Genomic DNA, 17,803 nt, shown 5'->3' with positions numbered 1-17,803 from the left:
CTGTCGTGAATAAACAATTGGATTTCATCAGGTTGTATTGACCATGCATTCACATGCCTAGATGTACTGCATTGCTAAATTATTTAAATTAAATGTATGCGTTAATGAGTAGTTGATGTACCTAATAAGGTGTATCATTATATCATTTTGTAATGCAACTAGCGTCCAGCAGAAGGAGCCCGCGTCACCTTATTTCACTTGTGCTCTGCGTAAGAACTGAAAGGAAACTCATTGATTTTCAGTGATTTTATTCTAAAACAAACACAGATAGCAGATTAACAGGTACTTCGTACAAAAGCTTCTCTATTAAACAATGTCTCTAGGCATTTCATTTAACATTAATAAATATAGAGGAAAAAGCTGTTAGGTAGAAATCAAAACATCAAAATCACATTGATATGTACAACAAGAAGGTGACTGTCTGCACAGTGACTGAAATGCTTTACAAGAAATATTAAGAAAAAGGACGCCTCTCACGTGTCTGACTTCCCAAACATCTTCATTTTTCTTTCCGCATCCTCACAGTTTCATAAAGTGCCATACTTTTCGTTGGAGGCTTGACAACCATATATTTACTTACAAACAGCTCAGAGAAAAAAATAAATAGCCCATAAAAATAATCACAGGGTGTCGCCCTTATAGAGGCGACAGTCAGTATTTACACTCTAAAGCATTACACCGCTCACACAGAAAGGGAGCGGAGTCACGGAGGAGTCAGCAACGAAGACAAAGACACAATTCAGATAAACGTGTTAATGATTCTTCACATCGTGCGTCCTGACGGTGGCGTTAGCTACAGTTTATTGGCGCTGCATTGCTGTATGTGAATTTTATAATGTTGTTAGGAATTATTACCCCCTGCTCTTTGAGTTAATCATCATTAGAAACTTAAAGCAGGGCAAGCAAAAACACTTGCATACAGTTTGCAGTACTACACGTAAACTTAGACACACATCGCTCTCTCTAATGCAGCTACATTAAAGCGGACATTCTTTATGCATATGCGCAGACACGCAAGTGTGTGTGTGTGTGTGTGTTTGTATGTGTGCTGATAAACCCCTCCCACCCCCTTTTTTCCTTCAATATTGTTTGGTTTGGTAGTTGTGGTCTGATGTTCAGCACGCACATCGGAACCGTTCACTTCAGTCGACATCGAACAGGCAGTTGGTGCTTCTGAGCCCTTCTCAGCAGTAACTGATTAATTCATCTGCCCAGCTGGTTCATGACTTGATCTCGATGACTTTGATGAAAGGAAGCGGTTTGTTGGATGAGGTGGACAGCTTGATTGGTTTGCTGTAGTGATGAGAGGAGGATAAATTATTTTTTAGGTGGAAAACAGCATTTAACGCACCTAAATGTGTTGTTTATAGGTAATATATTGGAAGAGCGCTGGCAAAATAAGTCACCTGTAGACAATCTGGGCGTTGCGTTCTGATGAAAGGTAGGAATTTGACCTTTGTCCTCCCAGAAAGTAGTCCACCTGGTCGTGCATTTCTCGGTTCTGCAAACACAGGGAGATTTCAAAGGGTGCAAATTATAATCACAGAACAGACACTGGCTTCAGCTTTTCTCCTTTCGTCTTCTCTCTAATTGCAGAGGCTGGTCTACGTTTTACCCTGACCCTTCAATTTAAATTCCTCAGACATATTTTCTTACAGAAGAAGCTGTCCTCACCTCAGCCTCCAAAAATGCCACTTTCTCCTCCAGCTCTTTGATCACACGGTCCCGCTCCTGGATCACCATGCGAGAGTTCTGGAGCTAAAGACGAGCAAACATGGAGACAGACAGTGAGCGATCCCTACGCAAAGAAGACGGAGACAATGTATTTGCTTTATAGAGCCGCACATGCTCATCCCACCTGCTCGATCATGTGTCTGACTTTCCTCTGTTGGCTTTTCAGCATGTCATCCAGATGGTGGATCTTTTCTTTGAGTATGGCCACCTCCTTCTCCAACTGCTCAGTCCTAAAAACACACACAGTATGTTACAGCACGCTATTGAACACGCTATTGACAGATAATTGATAAGTGGAGAGTTTAACACTTATATGTGTGTGTGTGTGTGTGTGTGTGTGTGTGCTTACTAGCTGACCTTTCCGCCCCTTTGTGACCCTCCTCTCTGATCTTTCGCAGTTCCCGCAGTTCATCTTCACGGTTGCGGATGGCCTCCCGCAACGTGGCGCTCTCCTGCTCCATTCCTCCCAGCAGCCTCTGGAGCTCATCGATGCGCTGGTCTTTCTTCTCATTGGCTTCTTCTGTACTCCTCAGCTTCTCCTCCTGGTCACTCAGATGCTCTCTAAGCCTGCTGCCTTCAGCCTGGATTGGTCAAAAAGTTTTGTTCTAAATATCGCTTTCATGCAAATTATATAAATATGTATGTGTTTACTTTGTATGTAATATGCACGATGAATGCAAAGCCAGTGCAGCTTACCTGCAGTCTCTCTTTCTCCTCCAGGTGTTTCTTTTCTGCTTCCTGCATCTGCGCATATAAGCGCTTACTGACTTCTCTCAGCTTGCTTCTCTCTGCTTCGTCATCCACGTCCTAACAGAAAATAAAGCGCTGGATTACCCTAATAGTACTCAGATGTTTTTAGAATGATGTAATCAATACAATGATGGCCGAGTCTCGTAAGAGCTCTGTGGGTGTTGCCGCTATAAAGAAAACAGGCGTGTCCACGTGCGTCAGTGGCGCAGCTGGAACATGACCTGCGTTTCCCTCCTATTTGTGCCTCCCACACTTAGAGCGAGTAAGGTGTCGTGTGAGTCACAAATGTTGCTATAAGTGGCGCAAAAACAGTAAAAACCAAACACAACAGTGTCAGCTTCTTTGTTGTGTGTGTCTGCAAAACACTGCTGACACGCACAACAAGAGGATGCGACAAATGTCTGGCTTAGAGTCAGCGAGGATGAAGCATGCGTGGAATGAAGGGGGCCTGAAAACAATAACACACGCAGGCAGCGGTACATAGTGTGCCGGAACAGCTCTTCCGCGCATTTTCTTACACCCTGGGGTGCTGTAAACGTAGCTGCTTTTTGTCTGCCATTTTAATCCTCTTTTTCCCCCCATGATGACTTCGCTGTTTAACTTTACACCACATTCCATCTGTGAGCCTCCGGGAGGTGATTGCTTTACAGGAATCTTATAGAAAACGCAAACTGACGCAGATAGCCCGTGGAAAAAAAACAACAAGACACCACAGGACTGAAGCTATGATGTGCATACGTGTGTTTGCTCACCTGCCCGTCATCTTTAGCTCCTGGTTTAGTGGATGAAGTGCTCTTTCTGAAGGGGATTCCAACCTTCCACCCATTTGTGTGCGGCTGGACAGATAAAAGGAGGAAGTGCAGATGGAAAATGTTAAAGACAGTGAGGGGAGAGTTAAAGGAAATGCCATCGAGAGCTCAGGATGCAAGGCTAACAATGGCTTACCTTGTTTTTGGCTGCCATCTGCTCCCTCAGAGTCTTCAGGCAGTATCTCACCTGTGTGACACAAACACACAAAAAAGATATTGTTATAAATTAAGATATTATCTGAACATGTATGTTTTCTACTTGAGCAAATAACCAACACAGGAAAGTCGGGAGCTGAAGGGAATCACGAGAGAAAAGAGGCGTATGAGTGAGGATGATTTTACAAGATGCAAATTCTTACATAAGTTATAAAACAGGGACGACAGACTGTAGAGTTACTGTGTGCATTTGTGTGTTAGTGAAACAGCCAGATAGATGCTGTCCAGACACTGACCTCCTGTATCTGTGAAACTTCATCTGACAGCATCTTCAGGCTCTCTTGGTGTTTCTGCTGCTCTTTTTTGCGGGCCTCTAGATACACCTGAAACAAGGACATACATGAATGTATATACTGGTTTAAAACCAACAGAAGAAAAAAAACAAAAAAAACCACAAACAAAGAAAATACAAAGAAGCCTACCTTGATGATTTCTACCTGCTCCTCTGTGGATTTGACTGGTTCAGAGGTCAAAGCAGTCCTCTCGTTGGCTGGCTGCACCAGTGCAAAAGCTCGTCCGATTGGCTGGAGATTAGCAGACATAAGAGGAGTTCACAATTGGGTTTTTGCGTGAATAGATGGGTGTGATAAATTTCTAAATAAAATGTCAAACTAAATGCAGATGATCCAGAAAGGGTTTGGTCATATTTACAATCAATGCTGCAACACAGGATTCGTGAGAACTGGCAGGAATGAATCTGACTGATAATTAATACAAAGCTTTTTGCCAGGACCGTCTGCACGCTTGGTCAAATTAAACTGTTAACAGGCAAAAATGAAAAATTTCTTTCTGCGTGGGTGTGAAAGACCGAGAGCCTCTGCAATCAGGAGCCAGACTTTGAGCACTAATTACTATGGAGACTAACCCATAAACATCTGGCCAAAACGCAGAGAGGGAGTGAGAGAGCGAGGGGGGGGGGGGGGGGGGGGCATGCAGATAAAGGTGGAGACACATTATGCAACTGTGCTGGTGGTCCCACTGGTATTGGTATAACAATGGTTGTTTTGAGACACTGAGTGTGGGAACCCCACTAATGAAAAGCTGATGGCATCTTCTTACGCGGCTGGTGTCTTTTCTTTTTCCTTTTTTGAAAGCGCAGCTGTTCTGAGCTAATTACTGAGGATCGTAGAGAAGATTAAGCAACTGTCTGAACCTTCAGATCCAAAAATGGGGTGAACAAACCTTCAGCACTTCTTTTCTCATCCGTTAACATTTTAAAATCAATTCTCTCAGTTTAGCCTAATAGGTGACAAATCTATTCAAATATCAAAGACTCGTATTTTAAAACTCTAAACTCCAAACACGCTCCATCTGCTGCTGATCTAATGCCCAGGATCTGCTCTGTTCTCCCTTCTGGTGGTCAGAAGTTATCAGGTACAGGACGTGCTTACCTTGTCCCTGTGCTGCTCTGTGCTCCGAGCCGCCGCCTGGTTCTGGTCGTGAAGTGTGAGCCGCAGCCGCCTACACCCCTCCTAAAAAAGGCAGCGAAAGTAAGAGGTTGATGAAGTGAAGCCACAAAGAGACGGTTATGTGATGGAGAGGCTGATTGGGGACTATTTTGAGGAGGAGAGGGGGAAAAAAAAAAAAAAAGAGGAGGAGGAGAGACTGAGTCATACTCAAAGAGTGAAACAGAGAAGGAGGGACAGTGGGGTGGGGGAGTATCCAGTAAGAAAGTGTGCTATAGGAGCATCAGAACGAAAGAAAAAGTTTTCTCCCTGCTGCACAGGGACAGATTGTTTGATTTAAACCAATTGCTACAGACGTCAGAGGGACTTAGGCGGAAACCCTCCAGATGCTCGCAGCCAACTGGAGACAGTGGCTGGATTTCTGGGAAAGTACTCAGCAAATGTAATGTCAAGCAAGACGGAATATTTCCATGGCAACATAACCTCACAGTAGCCATAAACTGTCTGGCACACTAACAATACAAGTAGGCGGAGTAAGATGGAGGCAAAACAATGCACAGAATCAACGCTCGAGCAAAACGCACAGATATTTTCTTTCAGTCACAGGATAAAAGTCCCAAGGACGGGACTCCGTGTGTGTCTTCCAGTACACGGCGGCCTCTAATAAACAGTGACCAGTCAGCGTCTGTGCTAATGCAAGTATGCGGATGTTTGGGAGGAGGTCGGAGACATTATATAACTCGTTCCAGCCAACACAACTTGTTCTGTTCATTTTCCCGTGGGTATTCACTGTGTTCTCCTCAAGTCACCGCCAAACAACTCTAAACAGAAACTGATGTATGAACGAGTAATACTTCCAATCAGATTAACTGGTGATATATTACATGTAATCAGATAATTGGTTAAATCGTAAACAAAATGAACATATCTGTGTGTGCCTGCTCTCTGGTGCGTTTGAGTGGGAGCGTCTGGTCATGTTTAGCCACTTGTACGTTAATAGTTTATTCCTTTGTGTTCTTTCGGTGCTCATCATGCACCACAACAGCCCTACCTACATTTTGTTACCTTGCTTTTCCTTTCATAGACACTGCTTTAGGCGGTGTCACAGCAATCTCGCCTAAATGTCAGTTTAATTGGCGTTACAGAACAGCGATCAAGTCGCACGATCTTCATCTGCGGATGGACTTCGCCCTGCTGTCAGTTATAGATGCATGTTGTTCTCTGAGCCTTTAATACAACTCGGTGAAAGTGCGGCTAGAATCAACATTCGTGTGTGATTTCCTTTATCAACAGCTGTTTCTGTTTTGGTCAACAACTAGAAGAGAACCCAGTGAGCCCATCCTCCACTAAGGTCAATGCCAGTTTTTAAGGCATTTTGTCTGGATTGACACTTTAATGGGTCTTTCCCTCCCAACAAGCTTCATGATCTTCAGCTTGGTAGTTTCAGCCAAAACCTTCCCTGTTCTCCCCCGTAATTATAAGTTAGTGTAGATAAATGAAATGCAAAATCACTGTCTTCAAGTGATTTTTGAATGTAGATGAAATGCCACTTACCAAGCAACTCATTTAAAAAAAAATGTATCAATGAAAACAAACAAATAACCAATTCTAATCTTTCTAATCTCAGCTTCTATCCAGAGACCCTGTCTCATGTGCAGAGTGCGTCTCGATTCTGACCAGACGAGGGGAAATTAACTTGCTCGTGTTGCGTAATGCCACCATAAAAAGCTGCTGTAAAAGAAAAGCTTTGTGTTTAGAGAAGGTCTATGGCTAGATTAGCTGGTTATCTTTTCAGGATGCAGTGAAAGGGAAAAGGCAGACAGCGAGACGTGTGGGACTGATGTTCAGGAGACATAATAATAGAAAATGAATGTAAAAAAGGAAATAGAGTAATAGTCTTGGTGGAGGTCCAACCACAATGAAGAAAACTCCCCTTTCTTTCTTCATGTTCTCCTCTCAGATTGCAAATGTCTGTAAGCTCTAACAGGGTGCATGACTGGGGGAGGACGAAAGGGGAACAGTGGGATAGTTGTTAAGAAGGAATCCATCATTACACGACTTTTCTGGACTTCCACAGACAGCCAAACAAAGAGTCCACTAATCCCAGCTCTGAGCTATTCAGTCTCTCTGCTGGTTTGCTCTTTTATGTCCGCGGACACACAAAAATGCGGTCCTTTCCACCTTCAGCAACAACCTGTAATACTACACTTCCTGGGAACACGGACAAAAGGACCAGTTGGATGAGCTTGTAGACAGTGACCCACGCATGGCCACTGACACGCAGAAAAACACACATACGAGGTTAAGTGCACACTGCCTTTATAATGGCAGAAACATGACACTGAGCTTTACGCACAGAGTCCACACAGCTGGGTGCACGACAATGGACACAAAAGATCACGGGGTACCTGCAGGCAGAAAGGCTGAAAGGATACGAGGATGCTTTTCATCTCAGACTTTGGCATCAGGAGGCTGTAACTGAGGGTTGACTAGCAGTTTAGGAATGTTGCTGTTAAACATGCAGAGTTTCTGGATTTGTCCCTTAGAAATCGATCCCGCTTAAAGAGGAAAGAGTTTATATTTCCGAACAGAGGTAGGAGCAGGTATCGCGCCCTTTAATGGTAAAGCATCCCCTTGTCTCTACAAGTGTACTTCCTGCATTCCCCAAAAAGAAACATCCTCTAATGTGTGTGTGTTTGAACAAACGTCTTTGAATTAAATGACATTCCTCCTCTCTTGCACTGCTTTCCCACACGCTGCACAGGTGTCACTTTATCTTTTGTCCAACTGCATCGTAAACCTCGGCCTTTAAAACGACAGGTGCAATCCGAGCATGGCCGCCTGAAAGCATTCCTGTGCTTTCAGGTAGTTTAGTAACAATGTTCACACTGTTATTGAGTTTCAGTGTCTTTCTTGCATAAAGGAAACGGGAATATAAACACATTTGTATAGAAAACCTTTATTTCAATAGGCGTAACCCAATAAACCTCTTACTGCATCACATGCTCTCTTGACACAACTGATTGGCTGAACAGCAAACAATAACACAGGGAACTATGTGATCAAAGATTAGGTAAACAAAACTACGGCTCGAAGCTTCAACACCAACTTATCGGTAATAGAAACTGGATTTTATGACCACCTTTATATTCTGCTCCACCCAGCTTTGGCAAGCACAGGGAGTTTTACACAAAACCACAGAGATGAATCAAAGTTAATCAAAATAGGACTGATGCACAGTTAAACTGGTAACTTATTTATCATTTCAGTGTTTCTTCATGTGACTAACCTGGTGCTCGCAAACCTCCAGAGAGGCTGCTTTTCTTTGTCACATAAGAGAATAAATTAAACACCCACTTTTGGATTTTGGACTGTGCTGAGAAGCTATGATGATTGTTATTCAATTAATCATTTAATCTTAGACCATTACTGGACGATTAGGTGATAATTATAGTGCTGAGCCCTAGTTTATGCATCTGTAGCTCCTGCGGCAGTGAAAAGGTGTCACTGTCCCACTGACTCAGCAGGCTGCGCCAATTAATGGGTTCAATTAGGTTAAGTCCATTTTAAAGAGGACAGAGGAGCTGATTGTTGCGTGAAATGCCATCATGTGAGAACCTGAACAGGTGATGATAAACAAGCAGTCCAGGATCAGAGTTCACAGTGACAGAGGACACTAGAATCCCTATAATCAGTCATTTTTCTGCTCTGTGTGGCAGGTAAAAAAGGTGTTTGCGGGCATATTGCAATCGTGTCTCAACACAAATGTGCCAATAAGTCATGTCTGGCCCATTCCCAGCTGGTGATGTCAGACTCTCCTGACTAAGATGACTGATGATGAGAAGAGACGCTGGGAATGTGTTCAACAACATGCAATTGTGACATCACTTCTAAACATTGCCCGAGCTGAAAATAATACCTTGATAAATCCTGCTGTGCAGGAAAGAGAAAGCGCTACAGTTTCAAACAATAGATTAAAAAACCCTGGGATTTCTGGTCACTAGTACTAACCTTAGAGCACTCTTTGTTTCAGAGTCAGTGCTTCTTGTTCCTTCTATTTTATTTTTATCACATGATCCCAGTTCCCGAAAACATACTTAACAAATGAGCTGCTGAAGGCCTCTCTGTGCTACATCAGGCACATTCCTCCTCCTCTTGTATCCTTACAGACGTGTCACTGATAACTGTGTCATTAACTAATCTGTCAGCACCCTGCAGCCGTTACAGTACGCCGAGGTGAAAGTTCCTCGGCTGCTTTTTTAACTAGGAACAGCCATATCAGATGCAAATACTGCAGGTGGGTGACTATTTGACTGCTGAATTTGAGTTTGTTAAAGATAAATGTATGTTCTCTGTGAAGCTGATGCAAATGTGCTATCAGCCTCATGTTCAAATGTCATGTATGATTAGATAAAACAAAGACTGGACAAACATAAAGTTTCGTATATTGCCCCATAACACATTCCTGAGAGCTGTTAATCAGTTGTATGTAAGTGGCCCTTTGTACACGTTGACGTTTATGTCTGCTTTGTAGTTACACAACAGAAGATCTAGACCAGTGGGTCCCAAATGGTGCGGGACTTTGTGCCAACCATAGATTTTCATCACAAATGGACAAAAAATAATGAATTTAATAGAACTTTAATACATTCATACACATCAAAGGGTCTGATTCATTGTAAGTAAAATAATTTGCCTTCCCGTCGAGCTCAGTCAGACAATATCTAATTAAATTAAGAATTTAGACGACCTTCGGGTTATTTTTAAACCCGAACCCCTTGAAAGTTTTACACGTTTCTGTAATATGATTTGATATGAGCTCAGCAGGGGAGCGCTGAGGTGGAAAGTGGAGGGTATCATGTTGCCCCGCAACCTCATAAACCACAGCGCAGGTCAACAGTTTGTTTTTTCAGGTGAGGTAAATGATTAATGCTTTTGCTGTCACGCAAGCAAATAAAGCCCATTCAAGGGATGTAAAGTATAGCTTAGGACTACTTTCTTTACAGGTTTGCAGCAAAGCACACACATAGTGAGCTGATTATTTCTGGTGATCAAACCTGCACATGGGCAGGTGGCACACATACTGCACAAGCACAGCCTTTAGTTCCTGAGCTGCCTTCACTCTCTGTAACTGTAAGCCTTTAAATGATGTGTCCAGAAGGTACTTGTGACAGACACAGATGTTATTTGGATTAATACTGAGCTGCCACCTTGTCTCTGTGGGTAAGAGGGGTTAATACCTTAATTGCAACAAAGCCAGGGACGGTAAATGCACCATTTAAAGCAGGTGAAGCCACAAAATCAGAGGGCAGAGTACAAACAAAAAATGAAAAATTGAAGAAATAGTAAATAACGTAAATTAATTAATTACAATAAATGAACAGGAAATTATCCACCCTGATTTATTTCTGGTTGGGTCATCCATTGATTAGACCTTCTTCAGTTAAGTACAGCAAACGCACAAAGACACAGAAATCCACGTAAGCTAATGTATAAGTAACTTACCCCATATTCTTGACTTCTGATGTCCTCAAAGGTGCACAGACTTCTCGTCACTCCGTTCATCTCTCACAGAAATAAATACTCCACACACACAATAAATAAAGAATTCAAAGCTTCGTCACGGTGTCTCTCTGCTGACCGCACACAGCAGCTCAGTCACTTTATCAGTCCTCGGCCCGGTAAGTGTGTGGGGAGCTACTTTTCTCTGCACGTCACAGTGGGAGTGAGCCACAAAAGCATGCGACCCGCCCACAAGGAGACCGAAACGGCCAAATAGGGAACTAGGGGAGTCGGGAATAGCTGAGAGGGGAGGGTCAGCACCGGTATGACAACTTCTGGCACAGTGACTTCTAGAAATGTTACATCCCGATTATCACACGATGTTCAGAGAGCCATGAAAAAGTAGTAAACAGAGGAATGTGATGGCCCCTTGCTGAGCAGCGGAAGGCAACACCTACTGACTGCTGTCCAGTCAGCACACTGCTCAATGAATTATTGAGCGAGCTTGAACTCCTGACTGAGCCTGTTTAAGAAGACTCTCTCCTAAGATTACAAAGCAATGGAAACCAAAAGACTGAGTTCAGTGATTTGAGGCATTTATTCTTATTATTATTGATGTTGTTGTTGAACTTTTCTCACCAAATTCGACATGTAACTGCAAACACAATTGTTCATATAATACGTCTGCCCTATGTTAACAAATCCCAGATACTGTAGAAACCCATCCAGCCACAGCAGGTTGCTCTGCAAACATATCAAGGTGGAAGCAGGCTAATTAATCTTCTGCAATGCATACACACTGTTACTATGGTGATGGCCATATTCAGAATATACAAGTAATACCTGTGGCCTACAGCACACTGGCCCCACCCACCTGCCTTTCAAAGCTTCTGTTTACAAAGGGCAGCCAATCAGAAGGGACGAAACTTAAAGCAAGGTATTGGCCTTAAAGGGGAGTACGTATATTAAAAAAAAAAAAGAAGAAGCAGATTATCTCAATTAAACCGACAAAAATGCGGTGATATGGGGAAAAATAGGTACTCGGTAAGTAAAAATCTGCAATACTACAAGTTGATATGTAAAAAGCAAAAATATAAGGCAGTAAGATTGCTCTAAAAGTAAAACAATCAAATAAAGCTAAAGAAAGAGTGTAATTAAAAGGAGAAAAGAAGCTGTCACAGTGAACATGTGTTACTTATTTATGTCAAAGCTACTTATTTAATGTGTTGCCATCGCCTGAATGTTTTAGTAATTGTGTTAATGTGTTTTTGACTCCATGTATGAGTCTGAAGAATTGGTTTTACTGTTTTGATGTTTAATATCCTTTATAGTTATGCTTTTCGGTTGCCAGTCATATCCTTCACAGGCCGCATCCATGGCTTTCCCTTATTGTCTGTAAATGACATCAGCGTGCCAGGGACTGGGGGTGAAAATGAACGTATATGGCCAAATATAAACCCATTCCTGTGAGGTCAGCAAAGCACAGCTCATTCACGATATCACTCAACTGCAATACCAAGCTAAGCTTGTTTTCACTACCAGGTAAATGGCTGATTTACTTTAACTGAATTGTGAAATTGTTTATTCTTTGACAGCAAAGCATAACCACATGTCCTCACATAACAGTTAACAGTTCAGTTCAAAGCCTAAAAATGATTTACAGCATTTCAAAACAGAACACATGAAATATTAAAATGTTCTCTTTAATCCCTTTAATGTTGACTTTACATAAAACAGCACAATAAGCTGTCCTCCAGTCACAAAACAAATCAGTCGCGTCCAAAAGCTTGACAAAAAGGTTACTTCTTTATTTTCTTTATGTGCTTATTAATTTGTTGGTGCCAGGCAGATTTTTTCAGCAGTAATGTAAAACTCCAAAGCTTACAAAACATTTATTGTTCCTGCAGAATTCCTACTGTTGCACGACCTGGGCTGCATATTTCTACAGGCCACCCCGAAGGCACAAAGGTGACAGAACAAATGAGTAACAGAGTGAGCGTTCCTCTGCTGGCATGTAGCTGATGCAGCAGCAGCTGATCCAGCTCTGCACAGACCTCAAATTGGATAACGACTTTAGCGGCGTTTAGGAGCAAACAACAGCTCAGAGTGACACACAAAAGGATGATGTTAAGTGAATTCGAACCAGGAGCAAAAACCAGGAGCACAAAAGCAGGAAAAGCCTAACCAGACATTAGCGAAATTGTCTACATGACCCGCATTTTTAATAAGTAATCACTTCAGGGTAACCAGTCACTAACCAAGAATGTAACCTTTATATCAGAGTGGTTGCTTTCACTAATGGTTGATTTATCACTGGGAATGAAGTTCCTCCACAAACTAGAAGACCAGCACGTGTACACCTAATGCACACACCAAGCAACAATCCTAGTCCTGATTATGAGTTTACATCATGCCATTGGTCGCATGCAGACGCACTGATCCAGAGATCAGACAGCAGACTGTTATGAGAGTCTATGTTTTCATACATGCACGCATTAGACTGAGATCACAGAGTGAGTCAGACTCCTGCTAGTTGCATTCAGTCGTCCTTCTTATCTGTTTGGAAGAGTATGTCTTAAGTTGTGCCAACTTCAAATATGCACATAGCCCGGACGAGCTTTGTGTTTTCAGATCCTCAAGAATCTGACACGCCTGTCTGGACTAAAGTCTTTGTAGACGACTAAATGGAAATGTCTCATTGGCTACCGCTACCTTAAAAGGGCTAACACAAGTGAGTCAGGAAGAGTGCTGCTCTGTGAACGTGTCCCTGCTGAAGCCCAAACATAACCAGATAACAGTTTCAACAAACGCTGTGACAGAAAAAAGCAAATATAACAAAAGACCATAAAACAACCTTCATTTTATACTTACTGGATGTACTTGGTGAGGGAGAAGGAAAATCACACTCAAATAAAATACAGTATTTATCTTTCACATACTTGATGTCAAATCTGGAACCACTCTGTGTTCGTGTGTGTGTTTCTTAACTTAGATACTTCTAGCTTATTGGGATTTGTTCATCTCACTCCCCAGTGAGCCAGTGTGCACGTCTGATATGGTTCAACAGAAATTCCACCAATACTGTAGGATTTTTTTTAACTTTATGCACTCATCCTTTAACTCTTTCCTACTTATAGACAACATTTGATAAACCTCTTTTGCACCTTGGTATATATCCATAAAGATGTGGTTTGCAGCTTTTTCCAAGGGTAGCTGCACAGGCACAGATCACACTCACTGCTGATGCACATCCAGTTGTTTTGAAGGTTATTCCCAGTCGGCTTTCAAGGTGTAAAGAGTTAAAAATAAGTCGACATTTTACGCATTTCTTGAGTTGTACACATTGTTCTGGGGCATTAAAAAAATGAGTTTAAGCCAAAATTCAAATATAAAAGACTGCATTAAGTTTTTCCTAAATTGAGACTTTAAAATATTGATATCTAACCATGTGACCTGAACAAGAACACAACATTGTTTGACCTGCTATAACTGGGTTAAAAGTGCACTTCTGTGTAATGCAGAGAGGAGCTGACAAACTGATGAAAATAATAATGACGCTATAAGTGTGGTCACATACTTTAGATTATCAAAGTGAAGCTTACAGAAAACAATGGCTCATTTCCTGTCTTGAGGGCTGCGGTTACCACTGAGGATGCACAGGTCATGTCCTTACACACAGATAAAAAGGATGAGTCCCTCTGGAGTGACTCTTTTTTATTATGTTTACTTCTAGGGAGCAAAATCACGAGCTAATCATCTACTAAATTATAACAAGCAGAAATACGGGAGGTGGGTTTGAGCAGTTAGTTAGAAAAGTTGAATTTGGGCGCTGTTGTCAGTTTCCTTGTAAAAAAAGAAAACTTACATAACACGCTTTAGTGGAATCATGATATCAGAATCTGGACACAGCCCTCATTTAGTGTTGAACACAAGAAAAGTTATTTTTAAAGCACTGCACAATGACAGTCTTTGCTCCACTCCTTATCTTTTTTATTAATTGTGCACTGCAATTACAACAGAACAACTGAAAACATTAGTCACAGTGTGTGGGTAATTTCACTGCTTGTGTTTTTATTGTGTTTCTACATGTGAAACCCCTGAAGGCAGACAGAAATATTTTCACACCTTCGGCAGGGCTGTTTCTCAACAACAGGAGCCATACGTAACGACAAACACACCACGATTTCTAAAGCCAACACACCCAGCTCTTTGGCAAATCAGCTCTCAGGTTTAGCTGTGTGCTGGAAAACAGGAATCATATGGAAACCCAATCCCACCCACGGAAAGTATGTTCTAGTCTAGCAAAACAGGTATTGTACAAACATTAAAGGTGTGACTTCATGCCAATAAGTTTGTTCCAAGAAAATATTTACAAGTTCAACTCCCAGTGAGAAGGAAAGGAAAGGCACATTTTACCTCTTTTGTAGATCAATCGCACAATAGCTCCATGGGAGGTAAAATAACTTTGTTAAAAAATCAGCAAGACTTAAAGTCTGTGTGCTGATGTGCCAAAAAGGATGTAAACACATAAATAACCCAGGGAGTTGGTGAAGTGTTCCCTCCAGGGTGCTGACTTTGATATCTTTTTTAAAAATGCAGCAAAAAAACCCCTAAAGTCATAAAATGTTGTGTCTTAAAGAGCAAAAGCCACAGATTTGTTCCCAGTATAGTGAGGAGAGTTTGCTGATTGTCTTCTTTCATTATTTCACTCATTTGCACTTCTGTAGAAGCTTCCTTGAACTTGTTTTCACGTTGACTCGGTACATTCCTGGAACGCTTCACCCAGTTGTGCTTCTGACACCAACAAACCATCCATCACTGGGCATCACTGGGAGATTCACGGTGCCGGCTCAAACACACTGGGCTATTTGTAGTAACCTGCATCGCACGCCCTAATCCTATTTACACAGTTAGAGCTTCGACAAACAGACGTTTTTAATTCGTCTTAAGTCTGTCAGGGTGTTGCACAGGTTGGTTTCGGGATTTTCATGCTCTTTGCTGTGTGAATGTCCACTTTTAACAGTGTAATGTTTAATTATGATGATGATAATAATCGTGCAACTGTTTCTTTAAAAAAAATGATTCCAGTCACACAATAAACAAAGTTAGAGGCAGATTTGGCTTAGAGCGTTACGGTCATGTTTGTTCCAGAAATGTAAACACATGATGATAACAGTGTACTGAGAGCGCGGGAGCCCAACGCACGGTTGATTTCTGCTCTTCTTCTGATGTCGCTTTGTGAAATGTCAGATTTAACTGAGAAAAGTGTCTTCCAGTTTAACGTTACTAAGTCTTGTTTGCTTGTTGCCTCATCTTTTGTTCTCTAACTGGCCTCATCAATGTGCCAGCATGTCAGTTTGTTCTGGGGTGTTGGAGAATGTATGAGCTGAGTCAGAAAGCTGAAATCTAACAGACAAGAAAGAAAAATATTCATCCAGATTTGACTGACCCCTGTAATCACATGGATGTGTGCCTGTGTTGATAAAATCTTTTATCAGCACAGCAGCTGTGGTTGATTCTGCTCTGCTTGATGGATATCACAGGCGTGATGAGCAGAAACAGTTATGCAACAGGAGACACCCGGAGTCAAAACAACACTCATTTGTGGCCTCTACAACAAGCAAAATGTGCAGTTTTAAAACAATTTATAGCTTGTTGTTCTATTCTGCCACAGAGCGGAACATCAGGGGTGTACTTTGGATCTCGCCCCATGAGAGCTCGGACAGACTCCAGCCTCCTGACAACTCTGAACTGGATAAGTGGCAGAAGATGGATGCTGTTCTTTTTGTTATTGAATCTACAAAGTGCCAAGCTAAAATCTGTGTAATTCTGCTGTCATTCTCTCAAGTGTTCATGCAGGATGTATAGGCTACTTCACTCACTTAAGGAAAGACGGACATTTAAGGACTCAGTACACTTGAAACTGTGTGATGAAAAAAAAAAAAAGACAGCCACAGAAGACTTTTTACCACAGAATAAAAGTACAGCTATGTTAAAAACATTTATGAATGAAGTGTAAGTCATGCCTCTGTGTTAGAGCCTTGGGGCAGGTAAACTGAAATAAACAGAAACTGTGTTATCAGAGTTATTAATTACACCTGTGGTTTTCTGTGCACACTGGCAACATGTCATTAAAAAAAAAAACATTCCTCCAAAAGAGCTGGAAGCAGACTGGAATAAAACTGCTTAGAAATCATAGCCAGATCCAAATACGCACTTATCAAACAGTAATAGGAAACAGACTTCAGTGGAACTCTCCTTTAATTCCTGAGAAGTTTGGTGCTGCTGCCAAAACAAACATGAGCAATCTTTGCGATATTGTATCTTTGGAAGTGATACTATACAGAGAGCATTTATCAACTGCAGGTTTAGATTAGAAGTGACAAATGTTAGTTTGTAGATTTCTGTGTTATATGTGGCAGCTGAGGGTTAATGTCTAGGTGTCTGTGAAGGCTCTGTCATCCAGGTCATGGTAATGTAAGGAGCTTGGAAAGACAAGCGACTCGACGTCTTTCAAGTTATTTTCAAGAAACGTTAAAATTCATCCAGTTGCTTTTCTTTCCAAGCTCCTTAGGCTAACGTCTGCGGTTACAAATTCCTTCCTTGTATCAACAGTTTGGGCTGCTGCTGGTGTAATGGTGTGGGGGATATTTTCTTGGAACACTTTGAGCGCTTGGTACCAACTGAGCATCATTTAGAGCGTATCTGAATATTGTTCTTCATCATGTACGTACTTTTATGACCACACTGTGCTCGTCTGATGGCTGCTTCCAGCAGGATAACGTATCATGTCACAAAACTCAAATCATTTCAAACTGTTTTCTTGAACATGAGTTCACTGTATTCAAATAGCATCCACTGTCACCAGATCTCAATCCAAACCAACAGAGCGCCTTTGGGATGTGGTGGAACGGGAGAATCTCTTCATGGCTGTGCAGCAACACTATGTGCAGCCATCATGACAATATGGACCCTGCTGTCTCAGTCAATGAGAGACACACAGAAAGAGAGGCAGGCTAGGGTACAAAATTCTATCAAGTAAAAACTTTCACTGTGAAGTAGGGCTGTTGTCCTCTTTAAATTAATAGATTTAATGTGGCTTAATTATTGCAATACAAAAAAACAAACAAACTTAATTACAGACAGCTTTAAATGTTTACAGCCAACAATGACAGCGTACCAGCATCTTTTGATTCAACATGTTTATCTGCATTTAATAAATCATATTCATTACTATTTTCCAGTTTCTCTGAAAACAGTTTTACACTACGGAAAAAAGTGATTTTAACTTCAATTGATTTTTCAAAAATGTTTACAAAATTAAAAAAAAAAAATCTACAAATGTTAAATACACTTTACAAAAACTCATTGTCAAGTGAATTACAG

At 41.6% G+C, this 17,803-nt stretch overlaps 1 protein-coding gene across 1 annotated transcript; it reads right to left on the bottom strand.

The window, feature by feature from the left end:
* Positions 1-231: 231 nt before the first annotated feature.
* On the bottom strand, positions 232-10,614 carry tuft1a (tuftelin 1a). The gene is made up of 12 exons (XM_005732117.1): positions 10,421-10,614; positions 4,901-4,981; positions 3,932-4,033; positions 3,746-3,832; positions 3,430-3,480; positions 3,237-3,320; positions 2,431-2,541; positions 2,092-2,315; positions 1,859-1,964; positions 1,675-1,758; positions 1,407-1,501; positions 232-1,293 (listed from the first exon to the last, which is right to left on the bottom strand). Exons 1-12 carry the CDS (start codon positions 10,478-10,480, stop codon positions 1,221-1,223), a joined length of 1,158 nt encoding a protein of 385 aa, XP_005732174.1. The 5' UTR covers positions 10,481-10,614; the 3' UTR covers positions 232-1,220.
* Positions 10,615-17,803: the final 7,189 nt, after the last annotated feature.

This window comes from Pundamilia nyererei, unplaced genomic scaffold (assembly GCF_000239375.1).
Source record: "Pundamilia nyererei isolate P.nyererei 1_Seehausen unplaced genomic scaffold, PunNye1.0 scaffold00045, whole genome shotgun sequence".
NCBI classification, from domain to species: Eukaryota; Metazoa; Chordata; class Actinopteri; order Cichliformes; family Cichlidae; genus Pundamilia; species Pundamilia nyererei.
The sequence above is the reverse complement of the archived record's forward strand: the minus strand, read 5'-3'. Positions and strand labels throughout refer to the sequence as shown.